The sequence below is a fragment of the Pleurodeles waltl genome, chromosome 6, assembly GCF_031143425.1.
Source record: "Pleurodeles waltl isolate 20211129_DDA chromosome 6, aPleWal1.hap1.20221129, whole genome shotgun sequence".
Taxonomy (NCBI): Eukaryota; Metazoa; Chordata; class Amphibia; order Caudata; family Salamandridae; genus Pleurodeles; species Pleurodeles waltl.
The window spans coordinates 77,045,294-77,072,846 of NC_090445.1; the positions used below are offsets into that span (position 1 = coordinate 77,045,294).

General features: G+C 45.7%; 1 protein-coding gene across 1 annotated transcript in view; it reads right to left on the reverse strand.

Moving 5' to 3' along the window:
• Window positions 1–23,381, reverse strand: part of LOC138299237 (E3 ubiquitin-protein ligase TRIM39-like) — a 143,927-nt gene extending 120,546 nt beyond the window's left edge. Inside the window, exon 1 of the mRNA XM_069237364.1 lies at window positions 22,958–23,381. Within this exon, the coding sequence (XP_069093465.1) occupies window positions 22,958–23,371 (414 nt within the window). The 5' untranslated portion in view covers window positions 23,372–23,381. The remainder of the gene's footprint in view (window positions 1–22,957) is intronic.
• Window positions 23,382–27,553: the final 4,172 nt, after the last annotated feature.

A 27,553-nucleotide genomic window follows, 5' to 3' on the forward strand; every position in this document is an offset into this window, starting at 1 on the left:
TGCCTCGTACATCAGTACCCGAGATTGAATTTACATCTAAATTTAATAGTTGTCTATTGGCCTCTATTTAAGTAACTTATACTTTGGCCTGCAGCAGCCGCCTGTGTGGTCCATTGGAAAGGATTATTAAGGGAGTAGAATGAACACAGTTAAGGGGATACCAATCTTCCAGATGTTGCACACAGGTCTTCTGATTGTCTAATGGAGACATCTACTACTCGTCGCTTCCACAGCACTGGTACCAGGAGTTTGTGACTCCAACAAACATATACAAGATTTTGCATAAAGACTGCACATTTTTCTGACACAGAACAAGCTCTGAAGTAGGGACAAACTCCATGCACTCTGTGACTGGAGAAACACCACAGAGTTTCAATGCGGTAAGTGAGTTTATTGTCTTAGCCACATCCTGACAATTGGTCATTATTTCAACCACTAACTTACTCATCAACCAAGGACAGAACTGCACAATACTGCATTTGTGAAGGAATTTGATCCAAAGGTACAGTTTTGTCTGACTGCTACCTTGCAATCAGGCATGGGGGAACCTTATTAATGAGGTATCGCTGGATTGCCCTGTAAGGAGATAGCCCTATTTTCTGTGGCACAAAGATGGTGGACTGTGCATTATAGAGTACAGGGTACTTCCTAATATGCACAGAACACCAGCTGCTTGGGAGAACCTGTGGAAGTCAGTGGGACGTCTGCACCACTCTAGGATGCGGGGTAAGCCAGGTAACCTGCCTGTACCTGGAGCCCAAGGAAGAGCCATTACCTTACAGCATCTGTTGGTAAACGTGCTTCATACCTGACCCCTTGCAGGCTGCATGGAAACACTTTGAAACTTTTCATTATGTGTAAATGCCTTAAGGATTACAGTGACTTCAACACATTGTCCTGGTGAGTTGAAGAGGTTGAGCAGCGCAATTTAAAGCTCCACCCATTTTTATACAATTTATATACTCAACATGTGTTTAATCATATGAATCTCTGTGCATTTTATTAATCAAAAGTAGTAGGTGGCTATGTTCAGTTTAATGAGAGCCACCTGCATATCTATCTGATTTACAGTCAACCTATTCACATTAAATAGAACATGTATACGTTATTTACATGTAACCAAAGTATTAACCAATGCTAACTGTACGCATTGTTAGCCATTTTAAATCTAACTTTCCCCTAACTTTTAACCAGGCCCGAGTTGCACACTTTGCATTTTCATAAATGTTTTGACACATTTCTTGTTCTTTCCTTTATGCAGGTGTCTTATCATGCCGTTCGTCAGCTAGAATAGGCTTACTATTTACTGTGACTCCTCTGACTTACTGGCCACCATCTGTTGCCCTCTCCTGTGCAGCTCCATCTGTTGCTGCTGCCTGTGCCTTGGGCGAACTGAGAGCCTGCTTGATTCTCAGTTCAAGGCCCACCTCCACCCGCAGGCTCCCGCCTGCACCTCATCCCTGGTGGCCTAGTGGCCATACGGATATAAGTATCTTCTGTCTCTCTTTACTCCTGCCATTTACTTCTGCCTTTACTTCTGTTTTTATTTCTGATCTTATTTTCTGTCTTTATTCAGTTTTTCTCCCCTTGTCTTTTCCTCTCCTCTCCCTGTCCCGCATTTTCAATCTGCGCCGGTGCTGCCCCTGTGGCCCGCTTCCCTCCACACCGCGAAGCACTTTTCCCACCCTTCTGCCTCCCAGCTAACCAGGCCCTACACCTCTCTCCCCTTCTTAAGGCCGGCCACGCGCAGCGGGTGTGCCACTGGCACGCCATAGGCAAGCTCTTCTGCACCTGCCTGCGCCTGGACTGCATCCAGCGCCATGAACACTGGTTCTGGCCCCATCCGCCGGTTTGATGCCAGCACTCTACACGCCCTCAACCCGGGAAGAATCATCAGCCTGCCACGAAGCCGACCCCAGGAACACCCATGGACCTTTTTCTTGCCGGGCTTGCTCCAGCAGAGTTACAGGAATCCAGGCAGTCCTGCAGACGACTGGAACATAAATGGAGGATCAGCATATCAACCGAAGACGGCACAGCCTACAAAAATGCAGTCACCACGCACCAGCAGAACATAAGAGCTGCCAAAAAAGCCACCTTTCAAGCACGCACCAACACCAGCGCTTGCAACAGCAAAGAGCTCTTCGCCATCGTCAAAGAGTTCAAGAACCCCAAGACAGACACCTCATCTATCCCTCCCTCCCAGGACCTCTGCAACAACCTCCCCACTTTCTTTCACCGTAAAATCCAGGACATCTAAAAAGGCTTCAGGAACCAAGTCCCGCCAGCACTGCTCCCCACCACGAACCTAGCACCTCACCAGATACTGAGCTCCTGGATCCCCAACACCATAGAGGACACACAAAGACTGATGAACTCCATTCAATCAGGAGCACCCTCAGATCCATGCCCTCATCATATCCTCAAATAGCACTGGAGCTCTGCCTGAACCATCAACTGATCCTTTGAGACTGCCACATTCCCCTCAGACTGGAAGCACACAGAAATCAGCTGAAGAAACCCACCGCCAACCCTAGGGAGCTGAAGAACTACAGACCCATCTCTCTGCTCCCTTTCCCAGCCAAGGTAACAGAGAAGGCTGTCAACCAGCAACTCACAGACTTCCTCGAGACACACCGTATCCTAGACCCATCCCAGTCCGGATTCAGAAGCAACCACAGCACTGAAACTGCACTCTTAGCAGCCACCGACAACATATGCATCATAATGGACCACGGGGGCACGGCCGCAATCATTTGCCTCAACCTCCCTGCCACATTTGACACCGTCTCCCACTCCACTGCACAAAGTCAGTATCCAAGATAAAGCACTGGATTGGATCAGCTCCTTCCTCACTGGAAGAACACAGAGTGTCAGACTCCGCTATTCAAGTCGGAACCTAAATACACTTGCTGTAGAGTGCCCCAAGGATCTTCACTCAGCCTGACGCTTTTCAACATCTACATGGCCCCACTTAACAAGATCACCAAACGAAGTCTCCTATGCCAACGAAAACCAACTGATCCTCTCCCTGTCCGAGTACACTGCTCAAGCCAAGAGGAATTTCCACAATGGGATGAGAGCAGTTGCCGCCTGGATGGAGGCCAGCTGCCTCAAGCTCAACTCGGACAAGACAGAGATCCTTGTGATCATCTCCACCTTTTCTGCCTGGAACGACTCCTGGTGGCCCACAGCTCTGGGTAACGCCCACGTGCCCACAGACCATGTATACAACCTTGGCATCATCCTGGACTCCTCTCTGTCCATGACCCACCAAGTCAATGCCGTCTCTCATCATGCTTTCACACCCTTCTGACTCCTCTGGAAGATTTTCAAGTGGATTCCCCCTGGCACGAGGAAGATAGTCACCCACACACTCATCACTAGCAAACTGGACTACGACAACACACTCTATGCTGGCACCACTAAGAAACTTCAATCAAGACTACAACGAGTCCAGAATGCAGCAGCCAGGCACATCTTGGACATCCCCCAACACACCCGCATCTCCTCCCACCTCTGAGACCTACACTGGCTCCCAGTCAACAAGTGCATCACACACAAACTCCTGATCCACACCTACAAGGCACTGCGCAACATGGGACTAGTATACCTCAATCACCGCCTCGCCTTCTTTGTACACAACAGACGTCTCTGTTCCTCCCAGCTCGCCCTTGCAACAGTCCCCAAGATCCGGCAAAGCAGAGCAGGAGGAAGATCCTTCTCCTACCTAGCAGCCCAGACATGGAAGGCGCTACCTCTCAAGCTCAGGCAGACCACATCACTGAAGCAGTTCAGGAAGGACCTCCAGACCTGACTCTTCAACTGAGCAGCACACCCACATACAGCGCCTTGAAACCCTATGGGTGATTAGCAGTGCTCTACAAATCCTGGAATGATTGGTTGATTGACGGTATTAGACTGATAGGTAGTTGCAGCTTAATGAGAAGTTGGCATCAGACATGAAAATGGTGGAAGTGCAGCCTCCTGTGCCAGACAGATCAGAACGATGTTACATTCAAGGCCGCACAGATGTATACTGCATTGGCCAGTGCTAGGAAATTGGGGAGTTTACCTGCTCCTGATGAAGCAGAAAATGAAGGTTTTGATTTATTAACGCTTAAACGTAGTGCTGAAATAATCATGTGTGACTTTAACCGAACTAATAAAGATTGTACGGGGACAAAATGTGCCCTCAGAGTAGTTTGCCATCATTTATACGCGAGCTTTATATAACGTGGTGTATTAGAATTGCACTAATCTGACATAATCATAAACGTGTGCTACGATTTGCTTGTTTGAATTGCTTTAGCTTAGCATGACTTTAGCGGAGGCTTTGGCCTAGTTGCCCGGTCTCACGGTTTAGGTGCTCGTATTTTTCCACTGTGCTAATAAACGTGTATTTTTGCTTGAAGCTGTACTTTTCCACAGAAACTGTTCACATGCTTATCTTAAGGTTTCGTGCCAGCCTGGCATATTTTCTCCTTACTTCAAGGTCGGTTTGCAGGTGCGGACAATGGAGGCTCTGAAAGTGAGCTAATTGGTAGACAATGTTGCAACTTGCGTACCCATCTCCAAGGATAATGTATGCTTAAGTAAAAGCTTGAGAACTGTCGTTTTTGATTGGTTAATTTGAAGCTAACCTATGAACCCTCCAATGGAGACCCTACTGGATTCGAACTGTTGTCTATAAAACCCAGGTGCACGAGGAGAAAGGAGGCCATTATTGGACATCCCGCCATTTTGACTTCGTAGCTATTATGGCCCACTTTGCTGCGACGCCATTTTGAAAGAGACTTTGATTCTTTCTCTGATCGAGAGAAAGAGACTTTAAATGATTCTTGCCCTAGAGACTGTAACTTTGATTTGATCCCTTTGCATGAAGTAATAGTTTTACCTTGCCGCCGTGAGGCAATTGCCCCGTTCACCCCTGCCCCTTTGCCCCGTCTCATGCTGATCAAGAAACGGTACCCATGCTGACCGAAGAACGGTACCTGTGAGACGAAGACTTCCTTGATTGCTGATCGTAATTGGTAAGTATGAAAGGAAAATTGTAAAATTGCATTGTGTTTCTTTTAGGTAACCAACTGCTGATTTTGATAAGGTCCCTAGTTAGGAGTTTTTCCTAAATTAATGTTGCTAAATTGTTTTCGCATGAAGCCCCACATGCCGATGCTAATTTGAGGTTAGACGAGGGTTCCATATGTCGCACGATGCAATTTGAGATCTTGTTATGCTGACTAAATGTATGCAATTAGTTCATTACAGATTATCGTATTAGTGATTTGCATTGCTATTATCGAATGCCTTGTGATTCAAATGCTACATAGATTGCACCTGTTTCGCCGCTATGGACAGCTATTAATGTTCATATATGTTTATCATTTGGTGTTGAGACACATTTATATTGTGCTAGCTTTGTTAATAGGGAAATAAAATTCACTAACTTTGAATAAACTGGTGTGGTTATTCCTGACTGAAAGGTCAGGGTTCGCCGAAATGTATTCTGGATTAATTGTTAAGTGCTATGTCTATCAAGGTATTGCCTATGTTCGTTATTGATTATTGATTAGAGGGAGTTGATCGATTAAGAGTACAGAGAGTTCCCACTTAGTCAAAAGATTCATCGGCCTAAAGAGCGCCCGGACACAAGTAAACTATTACTACGGACCGCTCTATCAGTAGATGGTAGCAGAGGACGGTTACGTCTTTTGGGACCCTGTACCTTTAAAGTACATGGTGTTGAATTAACGATTACGCATTTTGAGACCCTACTCGAGAAGTTGAATTAGATTTTCTTGGGTAAAATAGATTGACAGAATGATGATGGGCTAGGTCCACCGCGACTTTCCCGGGATCTCGGAGCTTGCGAATGGAGAGAATGGAGGTGTGGAATCAGCGTTGGCGGTACTAGTGATGGTATGAGTGAAGTTAGGGTTCTGCGCTTGCACAGCTTATTGCCGCAGGGTGTGTGAAAAGGTTGCGAGGATTTTTTTCCTTTTAGAGGATAGCGGAGGTGCGACTCCGAGTGTAGAAGTAGAGAAGTCGTCGAACTTCATAGAAATAGCGGAGGTGCGGCTCCGAGTGTGAGAGTAGGGAAGTCGTCGAACTTCATGTGCGTGTGGCGCTTTGTGCATAAAAAGGTCCACGTGGTTGTTGTTGTTGAGACGGGCCCTGCGAGGTCAAGAGACTCCGGAGTATGTTGATCCATGTTGTGGTCTGGGCGGTTTAGTAGGTTGATCGGCCGTGGTCAACGAGTCGGTACGTGTGTTAGGGAGTGAAAGAAACTTCGACTTCGGGCTTTGACAAGATTCTAAGTGCACTAGAATAGATCATTGACAAGTTGAGAGTAGGTCTGCGGGTCAGATTTGCTTGCGAACGTGGGGACCGAGAAAGACGGAATAGCGGCCGAGGCTAGTGAAAGGTCCCTAAGGTCCTGAAGCGATTGTGTTACCCTTCCTGTAGTAAACCGACAGATCTGTTTTATTTTTGGTAGCTCGCGATACATGCAAAAAGTTGTTACGAAAAGAGGTGAGTGAAGGAGGACTAGCAGCGAGGCTTTGTCAGCCGCAGTGTGTGTGAGTGTGACGTCACTAGGAGCCGCGCTGGGATAGGTTGGTTGCAGAGAAGGGTCGCACACGGATTGGACGCAGTCCGTGGGACTCGATTGGAAGGGGAAAGGCAAGCGAAGAGTATTCCGGGAATTAAAGTCACCCATTGATTACAAACTTTGTGAAATAAAAGACGAGAAAATGAAATTCTTTAAAGCATTCAGGAGTGCGATGAAGGGGGAGTCTTACATTAAAGCGAGCGTAGGAGAGGAGACGCCGCCCGAGGGTACACCAGCTTACATTGTAATGGAAGAGAAGGGGGTAGCTCCGTGTCTTTGGCTAAAGCAATGGCACAAACTGACAGAGAAACATGGGAGCGTAGCGTTCCCGATACATGGGACATTCAATATAAGGATTCTAGAGAATTTGAGATTCACGATGTACGACATGAAGGTGCCTCCAAGGCCAGCCCAGTTTGAGGCTCTAGCGATTTGGGAACTAATGGCCAGACAGCAACAGCAGAAGAAGTTCGAGACCAGGATGAGAAAGGTAGAAAAGACACTAGCGGATGCTAGGTGGGATAATGCACAGAAGGTGTGGAGGTCAGATGTATTGCAGGGGATAAAATTGTTTCCAGCAATTACTAAGGAAGAAGAGGAGACAGGGAAGAAAGCTACCTGTAAGACGGACAGGAAGTGTTCCAAGGATAGAGAGGACGAGGAAAAGTTGAGAAGAGAAGAGGAGTTAGAGGATGAGGAGCTAATAATGCAATTGCTGAACGACCGTCCACCACCTTATGCGGAGGATGGACAGGGTCCAAGTACCAGCTCTGCCCCTCCGGCATCGGTACAGAACAGTGAAACCCAGAGTTCAGGAGCGTCATCGGGATATAAGGATCCGAGTTTATTGTTCACCCCGCAGATACCGCAGGTTAGGAGAATATATCCAGATGTGCCCATGTTGAAACCAGCAGAAAATTATCAGCCGCAGATGCCAGGGTACTACAGCAGTGATAATAGTACAGGAATGATTATAGATCCAACCGTAAGGGGAGGACAGAATGGTTACAACCAAACAATGGGACAAGCTGAATCAACTCAGTTTTTGCTGCCCCAGAAGCAGATGCAGGGGGGAAACGCACATGCTCAAATGACGGGGAGTCAGATGGGCATGCCGGCAATGATGACCCATGGTGTGGGCATGAACATGCCACAGAACATGGGAAATGGACAGAACCCAGACGCGATATCACTACCCATTACTGTAGGTCCACCGGTACCTCTGTATAGTCAGCCTAACCTAGGTATGAGCGGTCAGGGATCAATGCTGCAGAATGGGACAGAAAGGAGGTGCATAGAGAACACTTCAGGGATAACTCCGATAGCGGCTCAGCCAAATGGACCCGGATCCTTGATGGAGTTTAGTCCCATGTGTGCTCAGTCAACGCTGGTGAGGTCAAGCCCCCCACTGATAATACCTCTAACATCGAGCACTGAAAAGTTGCCGCAACCATCAATGGCAGTCGATGTGAATGCTACACTGATGGGGGTAAATGCGCAACAGCTGACACAGTGGTTCAACAGTCTAAATTCCACACAAAGTTCAGCCAGTGGGAAAGGAGAAGACTATATGAATAGGGTCAGGTTGAACATGGAAGCACAAGAATTGGTAGAAGGGACTATGGGTGTGAATAGGTTAGAGTCCTACACGGAAGAAGAGCTGAGATACCTATGTCCAAAGATTACGAAAGAAGTGAACAAGGTACATAAAAGTTTGCAGGAAGTAGCGGACAGAAACGGGGTTGACATAGACAAGATGAAACACTTGAGCAGAAGCTATAGGTTAGATTTTGGGACCACAGATTTTGAACACATGAGGTCAGCAGGCATGAAGACACACCTTAGAGAATTGCTGCAGAGTGCACAAGTGTGGAGGTGCTTAGACAAGTGGGAAAGCAGATGGGTAAAGAGGAAGGAAAAGAGGAGGGACAGTGCTACAGAGCATAATGAGAAAAGACCACAGAGCAGTGATACAGTAACAATGTTACCAATGAGGGAGACGGCAGGGGGAAAATTAGTACATGTACCATGGCACAGAAGCGACATTCAGTCTTTTACGGACGATTTTCCCAAACTGAGAGAGAAACCGATCGAATGGTATCAACAGACCGACAGGTTTGTGAAGCTTGCCAAATGTCTCTGGGAAGATCTGAACACCCTCTTTGAGATTGTGGTTCCAGCCGATTTGTGGGAGGATTGCAAAAGAGCGGTAGGTTGGCCGACAAGTGAACCAGAAAGGGACAGGGAGACGGGTGCACCATCACCTACGGTGATGAGCTTGTACTATAAGGTGATTGAGCATTTGAAGACGAAGGTACCCACGAAAAATGTGGATTGGCAGAAGATTGATCGAATGGCCCAAGAGGCTAAGGAATTGATTCATAGTTACTATGAGAGGTTGTTGAAGGCGTTTAAGAACTACAGTGGGACGGAAACAATAGAGGCGAAGGACATGCTCCATTTTGTCTTCAGATTTGTGGAAGGGCTGCGACCAGAGATAAGTCACATGATAAAGTCGCATTTGATTTGCTGGCAGTCGAAACCGATTGATGAGGTGTTGAATTATGCAAAATACTGTAGTGACGAAATTGAAGTGAAACAGAAAAAGCTGAAAGAGAAGGTGATGATGATGCAGCTTAAAGCAGCTCAGACAGGTTTGCAGGGTTTGCAAGGGATGCAAGGGTTCCAACAGCAGGTACCGCAACCACAGCCGCAGTTGCAGGGAAATATGGCGTTTCAGCCACAGGCCAGAGGCAGAGGCAGAGGAGGTTTTGTGAATAATGGTCCGGATTTGAACACTGTTGTGACGGGTGTGCAGGCAATGAAGAAGGTGATGCCGTGTCACGTGTGCGGAATTGTAGGTCATTGGAAACGCGAGTGCCCGATGGTGGTGCAGGAAGGTGTAGGTGCAGGTGCAGGTGCAGGTGTTGGTCAGCAAAACAATGATGTCAATGCATTTCAGACAATGAGGGGACCGAAACTGAGAGGTCCAAGCCCACATTTTCAGACCGTAAATCAATTGCAGGGATTACAACCTATGCAGCCGCAGCAGATGCAGATGCCTTGTATGCAGATGACGCAAATGCAGCCAATACAACAGCAGTTACCTATGGTACCTAATCAGCAAATGCAAATACCCTTGGCACCAATGAGTCAGCAGCAAGTGATGGTTCCTCCACAGGTCTCGGGTCAGGTAATGAGCACAAATGGCACCGTACAACAGTTCCCATTACACAGTGAGAGTGGAATAAACAACGTATGGGAGAGTGAAAGTTCAGGAGAAGAAGGAGATTGTGTGCTTGCGGCATCCTTGGAAGTTGATCAAAGGGGTCCGTACGTAGAAGGAAGAGTAATGGGTCATCGTGTCTCGTTCTTGGTTGACACGGGAGCCACCCGTTCAACAGTTAAGAGCAGTGAAGTCCCAAATTTGCCACTCTCAGGGAGGACAGTTCAAGTGGTGGGGGTAGCAAACAGACATCTGACGAACCCAATAACAGATCCGGTACCAGTCAGCATCGGTAACTATCAAGGGGTACATCAGTTTGTGGTATGTGACTCAAGCCCAATAGCACTGTTAGGGAGAGACCTATTGTGCAAATTGGGTTGTTCGATAATGTGTTCGAACGAAGGAATAACAATACAGACGAGCAGTGATGGGGAAGAAGAGGACAGTGTAGAGGGGGACGAGATGGAAACTGTAGATGAAGAGTATCCTCTGATTTGCCTTTTCCCGATGATAACTGAAGAAGATATTCCAGCTGAATTACGAGAGACAGTCGGAAAGGAAGTGTGGGACATGACTGGGAAAGAGGTGGGATTGATGAAAGGGGTGGAACCAGTGAAAGTGGCTGTAAAGCCCAATGCAATCTTTCCCCAGACCCCACAATACCACATGCCACAAGACACCCTCATGAAAGTTGCCCAACTCATTGACGAATTTGTAAAACAGGGAGTACTGAAAGAAGTGTTAAGCAGTCCATGTAATTCACCAATAATGGGACTAATAAAGCCAAGTGGAAAGGTCCGACTCGTGCAGGACTTGAGGAAAATAAATGACATCATAGTCAAGTGCTGCCCTGTCGTACCGAATCCAGCTGTGATAATGTTTCAAATTCCTTGCGATGCCGAATGGTTCTCAGTCATCGATTTGTCACAAGCATTCTTTTCTGTGCCTCTTCATGAGGACAGCCAATTCCTCTTTAGTTTCAAATTCCTAGACAGAGTATACAGTTGGTGTCGAATTCCTCAAGGGTTTTCTGAGTCACCGTCAATCTTCAATCAAATTCTAAAGAAAGATTTGGAAGAATTAGAATTGCCATTCGAGTCAACCCTAGTACAGTACATCGATGACTTACTGGTTGCATCAAAGACAGAAAGTGGCTGCACAGCCGATACCATTGCTCTGTTGAATCATTTGGGAAGGAATGGACATAAGGTGTCTCCTTCCAAATTGCAGTTCTGCCAGAAGAAAGTGAAATACTTGGGTCACCAGATAGAGAAAGGGTCACGGAGAATAATGAAGGAAAGAATAAGAAGCGTACTTCAAATGAGTCCACCAAAGACAAGGAGGGAGGTGAGGAAGTTTTTGGGAATGGTGGGCTACTGTCGCCAGTGGATTCCCAACTTCTCGACTCTAGCAAAGCCTCTACTGAAACTGACCCAGAAGGATGCTTTGGATCAAATTGAGTTGAAAGGAGATGAGATGGATGCTTTTGTTGAATTGAAAGAATGCATGTGCAGGGCTCCAGCTTTAGGTATGCCTGATTACACGAAGCCTTTCACATTGTTTTGTCATGAACGTGATGCATGTTCTCTGTCTGTCCTGACCCAAGCCCATGGTGGCGTAAACAGACCAGTAGCGTATTTTTCAGCTACTTTGGATCCGGTCGCAGCAGCACTCCCAGGGTGTTTGCGCGCCGTAGCAGCAGTTGGTATCAGCCTCACTCAGAGTGAAGGAATAGTGATGGGACATCCAGTAACAGTCATGGTCCCTCACTCAGTTGAGATACTTTTGACCCGCTCCCGAACGCAGCACATGACTGGAGCAAGACTCACAAGGTATGAAACGATAATTCTGGGCTCACCGAACGTGCAGCTGAAAAGGTGCACTACGTTGAATCCAGCAACCTTGCTTCCTGGAGAAAATGCCGAAATTGAGAACGCTGAAGACGTCGAGCATGACTGCCTTCAGGTGACTGAATTTTGCACAAAACCCCGACCGGACATCAAGGATACTAAGCTTGATGAAAATGACCAAATTCTTTTTGTTGATGGTTCATGTCTGAGAGACGGGATGGGTATTTTGAAAGCAGGATACGCTGTATGTACTGTAACAGGTGTCTTGGAAGCGGGATGGCTCCAAGGAGTTTATTCTGCACAAGTAGCAGAACTAGTAGCCCTTACCAGAGCATGTCAACTGTCTGCATTGATGAAAGTCACCATTTACACGGATAGTCAATACGGGTTTGGGATTGTGCATGACTTTGGACAACTATGGTCACAAAGAGGTTTCCTGACTTCTTCAGGATCCCCAGTGAAGAACGGGGAGAGGATAAGAGAATTGTTACACGCCATTCAAGTGCCAGCCGAAGTTGCAGTGGTAAAGTGTAGTGCTCATACGAAAGGACAGGACTATGTTTCTCTGGGGAATGCATATGCGGATCAAGTCGCAAGATTTTGTGCCTTGAACTGTATATTACTCAGGGATGATTGGAATACGATAAATGAGCCAGAACTCGAACCAGCTGAAGCATTTGCCTTGAAGGTCGTAGATACAATAGATGAATTAAAAGCATTACAAAATAATGTCAGGGAGGATGAAAGAGATTCCTGGATTAAATCACAATGTATAAAGAGACAAGACGAGTTATGGGTTTCACATGAGGGAAAATTTGTTTTGCCAGATGGTCTCTTATCACAGCTTGCGCGGTTCTATCATGGGCAGGCTCACCTAGGGAGAGATGCCATGATAAGATTGTTCAAAACTGATTGGTTTAACCCCAGATTTCGTCAAGCTGCAGAAGCAGTTTGCCATCGATGTGTCACTTGCCAGCAGATGAACCCAGGAAAGGGAACAGTTGTGAACGCGAGCCACATTGGTAGGGCAAGCGGGCCTTTTAGTCGAATGCAGATGGACTTCATTGAGATGCCTGTGCATGGAGGTCTGAAGTATGTGTTGGCGATTGTGTGCATTTTTAGTCACTGGATTGAGGCATACCCCACACGTAGAAATGACAGCCTTACGGTTGCAAAGCTATTGCTGAGAGAGTTGATACCACGTTTCGGATTCCCGATCTCTTTAGAATCAGATAGGGGAAGTCACTTCAATAACGAGGTGATAAAGTTACTCTGCGAAGCGCTGAACATTGAGCAAAAGCTGCATTGTAGCTATCGCCCTGAAGCATCAGGACTGGTGGAGCAAATGAATGGTACACTGAAATCAAGAATGGCGAAAATATGTGCATCGACAAACTTGAAATGGCCTGACGCATTACCCTTAGTGCTAATGTCAATGAGAAACACCCCTGATAGAAAGACTGGATTGTCTCCGCACGAAATTCTCATGGGCAGGGCTATGAGACTTCCTGCAGTTCCCGCAAATGCGCTTTTGAATATTACAGATGATATGGTGTTAGACTACTGCAAGGGTCTGGCTGACGTGGTTCGCTCTTTCTCTCACCAGGTGGAAGCGACCACCTTGCCACCGATCCAAGGTCCAGGACACGCACTAAAAGCAGGTGACTGGGTCGTGGTAAAGAAGCACGTGAGAAAGTCGTGTCTGGAACCCCGTTGGAAAGGCCCTTTCCAAGTGATCCTGACGACAACTACCGCTGTGAAGTGTGCGGGGGTTCCCAACTGGATTCACGCCAGTCACACAAAGAAGGTGTTGTGTCCCACAGATGAGGAAGTTGAAGCGCTGAAACTGCCAGTGCCTGATAAAACAGTGCTGAGTGCTGAGACAGAACAAAACTGAACTGAAGGCGAACAGGCAGAAGCAGGAGAGAGAGAGATATTATTGGAGGGCGAAGAGTCCGACTCACTTGGGGAAGACCAAGGAGAAAGTTCAGATAGCGACGCAGAAGCTGAAGGTGACAAACAACCTGAAGCAGCTGAGGGTAGCAAAAAGCCTGAAGCAGTTGAAGGTGAAAAGGAACCTGAAGCAGCCGAAAGTGATAAAGAGCCTGACGAAAGTGACGGTGACGAAGGGCTCGAAAAAGGTGAAAAGGCAGGAGAGCCTGATCAGAGGAGGGCTTTCCCAGAAGCAGACGATACAGAAAAGGAAAAAGAGAACGTGATTGATTCCCCAGAAGGAGGGAACGAGGCAGAACAAAAGGAAAAGGTTCAAGCTTCCACAGAAAAGACTGCAGGTCCATCGAATGGACATGGTGCAAAGAGAAGACTAAGTATCTCACCAATAAAAGAAAGGGGTAAAGAAAGTTTGAACGAAGGAGGAAGGCCAAAAGTGAAAGAGAAAAGAAAGGAAGTGACTGTCGTGGAACAATTGTCAAGTGAGGAAAAAGACTTGACAAAAGGGGAAAGTGCCAGCGAAGCAGAGTCGAAAAGAGAAGCAAAATTGAAAAGGAAAAGGATACCAAACAGGAGATATTCCGGTCCTGAATGGGCATATGCAGTCAATGATGATTGAACTGACGAGTTTGTATCTTTAAGCATCGAGAACGAAGAAGAAGAAGAGATACCAATAGAAAAGAAAAGTTTCATAGACTCTGTCGATTGAAAGAATAGTAAATGATATTGCTTGCTACAATCTAACGTGAAAGAAACAACCAGCTGAGACATTGCTAAACCGGATGAGACTTGCTAAACAGATAAAGACTGAGTTATTGCTGAATTGAGACAAATGCTGCTAACCGATAAGTGACTGGCCTTTTGAAGAAGACGGTGTGAACCTTGCGCTCGTTCAGCTTTGTAACTGAATAGCTAAATAGTTTCATTTATAGGTGCTTCTAGCTCTCTAAATCTATACAGATCATGACTAGGTACGCTATGCAGAATAATAGAAAGAAATATTGTAAATATGTGTGTATAGGCTTGGTAATTGCATGTGTACTAATAATAATGGCAATTGTGCTTGGAATGCATGGAAAGGGTGAGAATGAGAATATTGAGGCTTCTACTTTTGCTCCTGTTACTGTTACTGAATTAACTCCATTGAAAAGACTAGCATTGGATGAGAGACTCTTGCATGATAAGAAAGAGCTTTCGTATAACGTTTTCTATCGCTTGCTAACAGAGTATGTTGAGACTATGGATGCAAAAGATTGTTACGTGTGTACACAGATACCGACATCAGTGAAGGAAGGGGTGACATATCACCACATGCCTCTTACATACGGGATTACATGTAGTATAGTAATGTCTAGGTTTTATGGTCAAACTAACATACAGTATTTTTATTCGAATTATGATGTTACTTTTGCATATGTTCCTATAATAGCGCAGCTAAGCCAGATTGCTAAAGATTGGGATGCTAAAATCATGAGGGAATTTTTCGAGCCAATGCAACCTTTTGAAACGGCTCATGCTCATAGGGAGAACCTTACTTGCTCAGTTTCTGCTGTAGAAATAAGCTTTTTAGATCGCACAGATGATAGAAGGGCACAAATGAAGGCGAAATTAGAAAAAGAGCTACATAAGAGGACTTCAGTAGATAACTATGATTTTGCTGCTATAAAGACACAAGGGAAAATAGCTTTAGATGCTTGGCATGTAGGGAAATTTTGTATATATCGAGGTGAATCTTATTACGACAATATTTTTGTAGGAGCGAGTGAGTGTAAACATACGTTTATTTTTAAGGCCAAATGGACATTCATGATGAACGGACTTGACCCTGTCATTCCAGGTGTATATTACATTTGTGGGTATAATGCCTATTATCGTCTTCCAAAGGGATGGTGGGGGAGATGTTATTTGGGTATAGTATTCCCAAAGGTTTATCAGCTGGATGACGTATCGATGATTCAAAAGACATCTGGATCCCATCGTATCCAGAAAAGAGAGACCGCAGCTGCTGTGGTAGGAGATATATTTGGAGCCATGATTCCTTCATTGGGAGTTGTGCTGAATTCCATCAAGATAAGAAAGTTGTCTACTATAGTGGATAACATGTTGACAAAGTTTTCAGGTGCTATAATACTGATAGATGCAGAACTTGCAGCGGAAAGAGCTATGACTCTTCAAAATAGGCTTGCTTTAGACATTCTTTTAGCAAAGGATGGAGGCGTTTGCAAAATGCTTGGTGCACAACACTGTTGTACCTATATACCTGACAATAGTGTGAAGATTAAAACTATGCTTGCTAATCTAACAAAAGAAAGTGCAGATTTGAAGGAATTGAAAGAACCAGGAATGTGGGAGAAGGTTGGAAAGGGACTTGCTTCAGTGGGACATTGGATTGGGGGAATTTGGAATGGAATACTATTGAAAATAATAGAAGGAATATTAATAGTAATAATTTGTGTATTTGGAATTTGGGGAATAAAAAGGGGAATAATATTGATTATGGAAAGGATTAAAAGAAGAAAAGAAGAGAAAATTATGAAAAGAATGGCAGAAGAATACAAAGCGCAAACTAGGGGAACTAAAAGAAAATGGGAACAGACAGAATTTTAATGAAATAAAATTTGTGGGCATGATTTGGTGTGATGACAAGTAGTCATCAGAGGAGGGATTGATGAAGCAGAAAATGAAGGTTTTGATTTATTAACGCTTAAACGTAGTGCTGAAATAATCATGTGTGACTTTAACCGAACTAATAAAGATTGTACGGGGACAAAATGTGCCCTCAGAGTAGTTTGCCATCATTTATACGCGAGCTTTATATAACGTGGTGTATTAGAATTGCACTAATCTGACATAATCATAAACGTGTGCTACGATTTGCTTGTTTGAATTGCTTTAGCTTAGCATGACTTTAGCGGAGGCTTTGGCCTAGTTGCCCGGTCTCACGGTTTAGGTGCTCGTATTTTTCCACTGTGCTAATAAACGTGTATTTTTGCTTGAAGCTGTACTTTTCCACAGAAACTGTTCACATGCTTATCTTAAGGTTTCGTGCCAGCCTGGCATATTTTCTCCTTACTTCAAGGTCGGTTTGCAGGTGCGGACAATGGAGGCTCTGAAAGTGAGCTAATTGGTAGACAATGTTGCAACTTGCGTACCCATCTCCAAGGATAATGTATGCTTAAGTAAAAGCTTGAGAACTGTCGTTTTTGATTGGTTAATTTGAAGCTAACCTATGAACCCTCCAATGGAGACCCTACTGGATTCGAACTGTTGTCTATAAAACCCAGGTGCACGAGGAGAAAGGAGGCCATTATTGGACATCCCGCCATTTTGACTTCGTAGCTATTATGGCCCACTTTGCTGCGACGCCATTTTGAAAGAGACTTTGATTCTTTCTCTGATCGAGAGAAAGAGACTTTAAATGATTCTTGCCCTAGAGACTGTAACTTTGATTTGATCCCTTTGCATGAAGTAATAGTTTTACCTTGCCGCCGTGAGGCAATTGCCCCGTTCACCCCTGCCCCTTTGCCCCGTCTCATGCTGATCAAGAAACGGTACCCATGCTGACCGAAGAACGGTACCTGTGAGACGAAGACTTCCTTGATTGCTGATCGTAATTGGTAAATATGAAAGGAAAATTGTAAAATTGCATTGTGTTTCTTTTAGGTAACCAACTGCTGATTTTGATAAGGTCCCTAGTTAGGAGTTTTTCCTAAATTAATGTTGCTAAATTGTTTTTGCATGAAGCCCCACATGCCGATGCTAATTTGAGGTTAGACGAGGGTTCCATATGTCGCACGATGCAATTTGAGATCTTGTTATGCTGACTAAATGTATGCAATTAGTTCATTACAGATTATCGTATTAGTGATTTGCATTGCTATTATCGAATGCCTTGTGAATCAAATGCTACATAGATTGCACCTGTTTCGCCGCTATGGACAGCTATTAATGTTCATATATGTTTATCATTTGGTGTTGAGACACATTTATATTGTGCTAGCTTTGTTAATATAGGGAAATAAAATTCACTAACTTTGAATAAACTGGTGTGGTTATTCCTGACTGAAAGGTCAGGGTTCGCCGAAATGTATTCTGGATTAATTGTTAAGTGCTATGTCTATCAAGGTATTGCCTATGTTCGTAATTGATTATTGATTAGAGGGAGTTGATCGATTAAGAGTACAGAGAGTTCCCACTTAGTCAAAAGATTCATCGGCCTAAAGAGCGCCCGGACACAAGTAAACTATTACTACGGACCGCTCTATCACTCCTAAAGAACAATGATCGCTGATTGGTCCGCTTGGTGGGAAGTGGAGAGTCTTCCAGAAGTTTATTTCTTGCTTTAATTAAGTGTTGCCTGGTATAGTTTAGTACATCCTGTTCTGATGCTGGGCGGAGACATCTTCTCTACTCTGCAGATCTTCCCTACCCAGAGGGTTGATCTTCATCCTTGAACACTTGTGCTTCTCCCCTGAACCGTAATCCACATCTAATGCTGACACCTTCTTCCTCTTACAAATCCCCTTGCCGCTTTCAATGTTTTATATAGATTAGGAATGCTCGTTTATCGAACACTTATTTTTGATATTTTCCCTCTCTTATACGATTATATTTTGCATCTTTTTCCTCATATTATACACATTTTGATGACTTGATCCTTTTCAACTGTATGCTTTGAGGAAATGTTTACTGTACTTTTGCTCATCAATCTGGACAGAGATTTGACTAATTTGCTAAATAAAAACATTATGGTTTGAACACTATTCTCTCTCGTTTATGTGTAGCTACATTAGTTTTATTGTAATTGTAATGAATTGCTGATGATACCTCAATTATTATGCTTCAAATTCACAATCAAAGGCCCATACAACCAAAGGGGGATTCCTGTTGATGAATTCAATAAGAGATTGAGATTCAAGGATCCCCACTCCATCAGAGCTAACTGATGGAAGTTACTTGGAGTCCTGAACTACAGGAGGATCTGGAGATACCTGCACTTGAACCCCAAAACCTGCTTCTCCAGCTTTGTCTTTGCTTCAGCCAGAGTCCAGACCCTTGGACATGAGAGCCGCTCTGGCACTGTAAAATTTCAATGTGATCATTGTTTTCTTAGATGTAGGGCTTTGAAGTATTCAGCTCATGGTGATTCTGGTGTATAGGGCTCCAGAATCAGTATAATCTCTGACACAACCACTAGCTAGAGGACTGGTGCCCAGCAGTGGAATGAAGGCAGGCAACCATTTAAGTGTATATTGAGTTTGCCAGGGTTTGTGTGAGCTACAGCCATTTGCACAAGTTTATGGACATTGCTTGCTTTAAGCATATAATTTTGGGGAAAAGATACCTAAAGCTGGAAACACATCTAGTGCCAAAAAACAATACCTTGTACATATACTTTGAACAGCAGAGACCTCAGATTCTGCTCTGCTCATGCTAGTTGTTGTCCAGAATGTGCAAGATAGATCTGCATGAGCACCTCCTTTGGTTAATAATGGCCATAGGACACTGCTGTAAAGTCTTTCTATAACACTAGTGTTTAAGTTATTTAATAACGTTTCAGAAGGAGGTCTGATACACCCCTCATAAATCCACTGTGGTTGCTATGGGTGCTCCTTTGACGTGCCGTTCCATTGCAGTACCCATCCCCCTTCACTTGTCTTAGATGTGGACCCCTTGGATGTAGAAAAAAAAAGCTGTCATGCACAAGCAGCAGAAAAACTGAATCATTGTACAAGTCCAGTGTGGGGTGTCAGGCCTCAAACATCCAGGAAGGCGATCTGAGCCTGGTCAGTGACCAACACCCAGGAGGGGGAATTCAATATGCAGTTGAGACACACTTACAGTAGAGCAAGAAAAAGAAACATTCATCTGCTACTCACCAGAGCTTGATTCAAAGATCAAAGCACTCGTACTGAGTGGTAAAAAGTGACTTGATCACGCAAGATTGCTGGTCCAGTGTCGTGAAGTGCCTTATGTACATACCATAACTTAAACTTATCTCTCTTGTGCACCGGAAGCCAATGAAGTGAATTAATACAAGCCAAGGATGAACTTCTTCTAGTGCTGAGTCTGTCTGTCTCATTTTGGATAAGTTGAAGGAGATTAAACAGATAGTCAGCCATTCCTAAATACAGGGCATTGCCTTGGTCTAGCCTGCTCATAATCAGCACCTGGATAATGTTCCTTAGCCACACTACCAGGATCCGCCAAAAAAGCTTCCGCAGCATGCGTAGGAGTCCAAAAAAATTCTACCACATACTGTACTCACCTGATCCTGCAGAGAGAGAGTCATCGATTAGGAATCCCAGATTCTTAAGTACTCTTTTTGGCTTGGCGGCAGGACCCAGGAGAGAAGGCTACTACGCGTCATTCCACACTTTGTTTGCCCCTCCGAAGAGCAGGATTTTGGTTTCATCTGTATTGAGTTTCAGACAGTGTGCGTGCATCCATTTAGCAACATCAGATTGCAAGTCTTTCAAGTTCCCTCGTGTCTCTGTGTGTCTCTTGTCAATAGAAATGATAAACTGGTGTGATCAGCATACAAGAGAATCTCAAAGCCTCAAGTCTTAACAATGCCCGTCAAGGAGGAGACATAGATATTAAAATAGGATGGGCTAAGAGAAGACCCTTAAGGGACCTCGCAATTGGACGAGTGGGGAATAGAATTGAAGGGGGCCATTGGTATGGAGTGGGATCTATTACTCAAGAAAGATCTGAACCACTGTAAGAGGCAGAGTGTAGACAGACTTTATGCAGCCTATGCATTACTAAGGAGTGAGAATCGGTGTTGAAAGCCACGGAAATATCTAATCAGATTAAGACCTATTGTGTCATTCCTAGTCTCCCAGAACAAGTGTAAATCAGAGCACAAAGGTTCTCTGCTTGGGCGTAGCTTGGTCAGTAAGATTAGGGTGTGCGGGGTGAACTTTAGATTTTCCAACAATCACCTGGGCACAAAGGGCCTCATTACGACCCTGCCGGCTGGTGGTAATCTGGCGGTAACACTGCCAAAAGGCTGGCGGTGTTCTGCCAGCTATTATGACCGTGGCGCAATAGCCAAGGCCGTACTGCCCGCCCCTCTGCCCTGGGGATTATGAGTCCTCGACCGCCAGCCTGGCCACGGCGGTAAACACCTTCATGTAAAGGCTGGCGGTAAGGGGAATTTGGGGTGCCCCTGCACTGCCCATGCGCGACGGGTGCTACTGCACCCACTGCACATCAGCATTGCCGCCGGATCTATTACGAGCCGGCAGAAATGTTGATGTGACTTTTCTGCTGGGCCAGCGGACGGTAACAATGTTACCGTCCGCTGGCCCAGCAGAAAAGTCAAACTAGGGAGCCAGAAATAACGCCAGCACTGGCGGTCTTCTGAGTAGGCCACCGAGGTTGTAATGAGGCCCATAATGTTAAAATATTTTACACAACAAGTCCAGCTCATGAGAGGGGCTTAAGATGCAGTGGAAAGAGAGCGGAATGCAAATTGGTAGGGATACTCAGTAAGAGAAAACAATATTCTGTAAAAATAACCAACATTTTTTAAAGTCTTTTAAAACGGAATAGGGGAGAGTGTGTGTGTTTTTGTCTATGTATACGTAAAAGTCTCTGGTGAAATCGCACAGACATTTCACCATACCCAACTGGAAGCATTTATACCCAACTATTTATCCAAAAGTAAATTTATTAGGGGGGTGTAACAACCCAGCCCTACCCCCACCCCCGAACCTACACCCCTGTGTCTATGTCCTATAAAAATACATAAAGTAAGAAGGTAACATGCAGATTGCTTTTTAAAAAGCCCATAATCACACAGCAGTTCTGATGAACTATATGCTCTTTGGAAATGAGCGTAGGAGACACATGATATACAAGCATTGAAAAAGCTTTTTATGCACGTGAAACATACACAAACAAATGGCCTCCAGTCATTTGGCTTTGTCAAAGCTTGTTTGTCATGTTCTTTGCACACTTTATTGTTGGTAAAACTACCAGGCCCTCGTCAATCTAAATACAGCATGGGCTAAAATCATATTTTTTTGGCCTCAAAAATCAATTATTGCCATAGATGCCCCTGGCACTGTGTGCGGATGTGCTCCTTGTGAAATAGCAAAATGCCATCACTCACAGTGAAGTAAGCCCCTGGCTGAAGCATCGCCCCTTTATATATCGCTTACTAACCCTGAGGAGCGCGTCAAAGTGCTTTTCGGCGAGAAGAACGCTACTACGGAATCCAAAAGTATGTAGCAGGCGAAAGAAAAATGTGAATGACTCAATGCCAGACCAATTGATGAAGAGGGCTGTCTGAAAGCCCTTATAAATAAATGTAGTATACATATAATTTTAGCACTATCCAAAGGTCTTGGCTAACACTAGAGCCACTAGAGCTAGTAAGTAACTTTTTACCTTACAGTCCTGATCAACCTCTGGAATGTTTGTAACAGTGAGTGCCTGCCGTGCCCCTTCTCCACATCTCCAGCACATGCAACTTGTGCTCCTGGGCAGCTTCTCGAATTGGAGCACAGTGTGGTCTGCCACTATCGCTACCCAGCTCTAAAGCACACATACCTTGTACTCCTGGGCATCCTCTTGGAGTACAGTGTGGCCTGGTTCCACCCCTGACCCAGCTCTGTAGCACACATACCTTGTACTCCTGGGCAGCCTCTTGGGGTACAATGTGGCCTGGTTCCACCCCTGACCCAGCTCTGTAGCACACATACCTTGTACTCCTGGGCAGCCTCTTGGAGTACAGTGTAGCCTGGTTCCACCCCTGACCCAGCTCTCTAGCACACGTACCTTGTACTCCTGGGCAGCCTCTTGGGGTACAAAGTGGCCTGGTTCCACCCCTGACCCAGCTCTCTAGCACACATACCTTGTACTCCTGGGCAGCCTCTTGGGGTACCGTGTGGCCTGGTTCCACTCCTGACCCAGCTCTCTAGCACACATACCTTGTACTCCTGGGCAGCCTCTTGGAGTACCGTGTATTCTGGTTCCACCCCTGACCCAGCTCTCTAGCACACATACCTTGTACTCCTGGGCATCCTCTTGGAGTACAGTGTGGCCTGGTTCCACCCCTGACCCAGCTCTGTAGCACACATACCTTGTACTCCTGGGCAGCCTCTTGGGGTACAATGTGGCCTGGTTCCACCCCTGACCCAGCTCTCTAGCACACATACCTTGTGCTCCTGGGCAGACTCTTGGAGTACTGTGTATTCTGGTTCCAACCCTGACCCAGCTCTCTAGCACACATACCTTGCACTCCTGGGCAGCCTCTTGGTGTACCGTGTGGCCTGGTTCCACCCCGACCCAGCTCTGTAGCACACATACCTTGTACTCCTGGGCAGCCTCTCGAATGGGGAGCACCGTGTGAGCCTTGTGATCACGTGACATACTGCAGACCACACAGATGGGCTCCTGGTCATCTTCACAGAACAGTTTCACTTTCTCTTCGTGTTTTCTGCACAGATTCGCCTCCTGGGGGGTCGAACTCGGTAAGTCAAGATGTTTCAGGGTTTCCACCATGTTTCCCAGTTTCTTGTTCGGTCGGAGTGTCTTACGTTGACAGGTTTCTCTGCACTCGGGGCAGGGGAAGTCTGTCTGCAGCCCCTCCCAGCACTGAGTGATACAGGTCAGACAGAAGGTGTGTCCACACTCCACGGACACCGGGTCTGTGAAATATTCCAGACATATGGAGCAGGTGGCCTCCTCCTTCAGGCTCCGGAGATGGTTTGCTGCAGCCATGTTCCTGCCGGAGAGGGAGTGGGGCAGTTAGTTTCGATTCTCCCAGTTTGTGAAGTGGGAGTGTCTCTCTATCCTTATGCCCCTCCCACTTTCACTGGGTGCTGCACATGCACAGCCCTGTGCTTGTCTTGTCTCTCCCTCCTTCCATGCACATCTTTGCGGAGCATTCTGTTGTCATTGGCTTTGTTCATTCAGCTAATGCTATCCTAGTTGAGGGGGTCGCCAGATTACCTGCTGTGTTTGCAGGTGACCCAAGAATGTTTGGGTCTGTGCTGTGGCGTCCGCCTGTGGGAGTGAGTGTCTGAGTCTGTGCTGTGTGTGCTGAATCAAGAGGTGGGAGCCTTGCTGCTGATAGAGCGTTCCGTACTAATAAATTACCTGTATTTGGACGCTCTTGGGTCGATGAATCTTTTGACCAAGTGGGGCTCTCTTCACCCGAGATTAATCTATTTAATCTAATCAATAATCAATAACGAACATAAGCAATGCCCTGATCAACATAACATACAATTAATCCAGAAAACATTTCGGCGAACCATGACCTTTCGGCCATGAATAACCACACCAGTTTATTCAAAGTTAATGAATTTATTTCCCTATATTAACAAAGCTAGCACAATATAAATGTGTCTCAACACCAAATGATATATGTAAATGAACATTAATAGCTGTCCATAACGGCGAAAAAGATGCAATCTATGCAGCATTTGAATAACAATGCATTCGATAATAGCAACGCAAACCACTAAAACTATAATCTGTAATGAGCTAATTGCATACATTAGTCAGCATAACAAGGTCTCAAATTGCATCGTGCAACAAATGAATCCTCATCTAACCTCAAATTAGCATCTGCATGTGGGACTTCATGCAAAAACAATTTAGCAACATTAATTTGGAAAACTCCTAACTAGGGCTCTTATCAAAATCAGCAGTTGGTTACCTAAAAAGAAACACAATGCAATTGTACATTTTCCTTTCATATTTACCAAATTCAATCAGCATTCAAGGAAGTCTTCGTCTCACAGTTTCCGATCAGCATGGGGCGGGGGCAAAGGGGCAGGGTGGACGGGGCAATTGCCTCACAGCGGCAAGATAAAAGGACAAAGCTATTACTTTATGCAAAGGGGCAAATCAAAGTTAAAGTCTCTAGGGCGAGAATTACTTAAAGTCTCTTTCTCTCGATTAGAGAAAGCATCAAAGTCTCATTCAAAATGGCGTCGAACATCAATTGGCATCGTAGAAGATGGCAAAATGACGAAGTCGGCAAGATGGGCCATAATGGCTGCAATGTCCTGCAAATGGCTAATGTCCAATGTCTAATGTCTAATGGCTAATAGGTAATGGCCAAAAATGGCTAAAAATGGCTGCAATGGGCAATAATGTCCTCCATGGGTGCAGTGGGTAATGGCCAAAGGCTGATGGCTAAAATGGCTAAAATGGCTGCTTTCTTCTTGTGCACCAGGTTTAAATAAACAACAGTTCAAATCCAGTAGGGTCTTCCATTGGAGGGTTCATAGGTTGGCTTCAAATTGTCCAATCAAAACTACAATTCACAAGCTTCTACCTAGGCATACATTATCCTTGGAGTCGGAAACATAAGTTGCAACATATTTTACCAATTAACTCACTTTCAGAGCTTCCATTGTCTGCACCTGCAGATTGACCTTGGAGCAAAGAAGAAGATGCCAGGCTGGCACGAAACCTTAAGATAAGCATGTGAACCGATCTCACTGGAAAAGTACAGCTTCAAGCAGAAATACACGTTTTATTAGCACATTAGAAAAACACGAGCATCTAAACCGTGAGACAAGGCAACTAGGCCGAAGCCTCCACTAAAGTTATGCTAAGTTAAAACATTTCAAACAAGCAAATCATGGCACACGTTTACGGTTATGTCAGATTAGTACAATTCTAATACATCACGTTATATAAAGCACGCTTATAAATGTTGGCGAACTACTCTGAGGGCACATTTGTCCCCGTACAATCTTTATTAGTTCGGTTAAAGTCACACTTGATTATTGCAGCACAACGTTTATGCGCTAATAAATGTAAAACCTTCATTTCTGCGTCATCACTGCAGAACAGTAAGGGCCAGATGTATCAAAGGGTTTTACCCATTCTGTCTCTATGGGAAAATGCTTTAGTACATATGGCCCTAAGGGGGTGATTCTAACCCTGACGGGCGGCGGAGCCGCCCGCCAGAGTTCCCCCCTCCAGAACACCGCTCCGCGGTCATAAGACCGCTGCGGTGATTCTGGCTTTTGCACTGGGCTGGCGGGCGGCCGCCAAAAGGCCGCCCGCCAGCCCAGTGCAAAAGAGCCTTCCCACAAGGACGCCGGCTCAGAATTGAGCCGGCGGAGTGGGAAGGTGCGACGGGTGCAGTGGCACCCGTCGCGTATTTCAGTGTATGCAATGCAGACACTGAAATACAATGTGGGGCCCTCTTACGGGGGCCCCTGCAGTGCCCATGCCATAGGCATGGGCACTGCAGGGGCCCCCAGGGGCCCCACGACACCCCATACCGCCATCCTGTTCCTGGCGGGCGAACCGCCAGGAACAGGATGGCGGTATGGGGTGTCAGAATCCCCCATGGCGGCGCAGCAAGCTGCGCCGCCATGGGGCATTCCCAGGGCAGTGGAAAACCGGCGGGAGACCGCCGGTTTTCCCTTTCTGGCCGCGGCTGAACCGCTGCGGTCAGAATACCCTGTGGAGCACCGCCAGCCTGTTGGCGGTGCTCCCTCCAACCCTGGCGGACCGCCGGGGTCAGAATGACCCCCTAAGTGTTTACTTCTAGCTGTTTCCTGAAACGCACTTTGCACGCTAGCTTTGGATGCTAAGAGTCAAACTACAAGTTCCAGACTGCAAAGTGCTGTAGGCTAAACAATGACAGACTGAAAGTGTCATACATGGCATGAAGCACCTGTCGGCCTTGGCTCTGTATTTGAATGTGTCAGGGGTTGTGTTTTGAATATCTGCAACACGAGCTGTATGTGTCTCCCTCGAGTTCAGAGCGCCTGACACCAGTGTAACGTGGGAGCGTGTACCCCTGAGCTGACAGTGTCTGCACCTTAAAAATTTGAGTGCCTCCACTCTGAAATGAGAAATCAACGGAGAGCAAGCGCTTGTAAGCCAACAGGTCTGGCCACTTGCTAATTTAAATTGATTCTTCACAGATGGGCAAGTTGTTATGTATGACTGAATGGATATTATGAAGATTTTTATAGCGCCTATTCACACATGAAGGTGTCCTGGGTCGTAGCAGCTGTGTGGTGCTGGCCTTGAGGGGCCTTACTTGAAGAGCCAGTTCTTCGGCTTCTTGCAGAATTAATGAGAATAATGTGGCGTAGGAGGTCCTTCCCCGTTTTAGGAGTGATGTATGAGAAAGCACAACCTCATGCTCTGCTTTTACATATGCAGGTTACGAGTGCAAGAAAGAGTCCGGCGGAGCGTAGATGCCTGTGGAGCTGCATATGGTTGTATAGGTAGGCAAGACCTGTGTTGTCTGGTGCTTTGTATGTGTGGGTACATAGCTTGAACTGCACACGTATGTTTATACAGCCAACACAGCTTCCTTAGGTGTGGGGTGATGTGAGACCAGCGTGGGAGGTTGAGGACCTGGCTGGCTCTGGCGTTCTGGAAGTTGTGATGTCTTTTTGAGACCTCTTTGGTGACTCCTGTGTAGAGGGTGTTCCTGTAGTCCAATCTGCTGGTGATGAGGGCTTGGAGGACAGTTTTCATGGTGTTGTTGGGTAGCCACTTGATCATCTATTTCAGCATCCTCAGCATGTGGAAGCAGGTCGTGGTGATGACTTTGACCTGAAGGGATAAGTCCAGCTTGCTGTCAATGATGATCCTTTCGCTTTTTTGCTTGTGCGCTGGGGTGAAAGGGTGATCCGATGTCTGAACGCCACCAGGCAGAATCCCACAGGGAGGCATCTTTTGTGGATGATTGGATGAATATGAGAATGTGTAAACATGTGGATTGATAAGTGGATACATTAGTAAAATAAGTGAATGCCTGGATAATTAATGGGCGAGTGCATTGGTGTATAGCTGATTGGGTGAATGCATAGATGAATCGTTTAACAAGAGGGTGCATGTATGATAGCTAGATGAATCAGTGAGTGACTGTGCAATGCATCATAGTGCTGATTACACAATATCTAACAATTTACC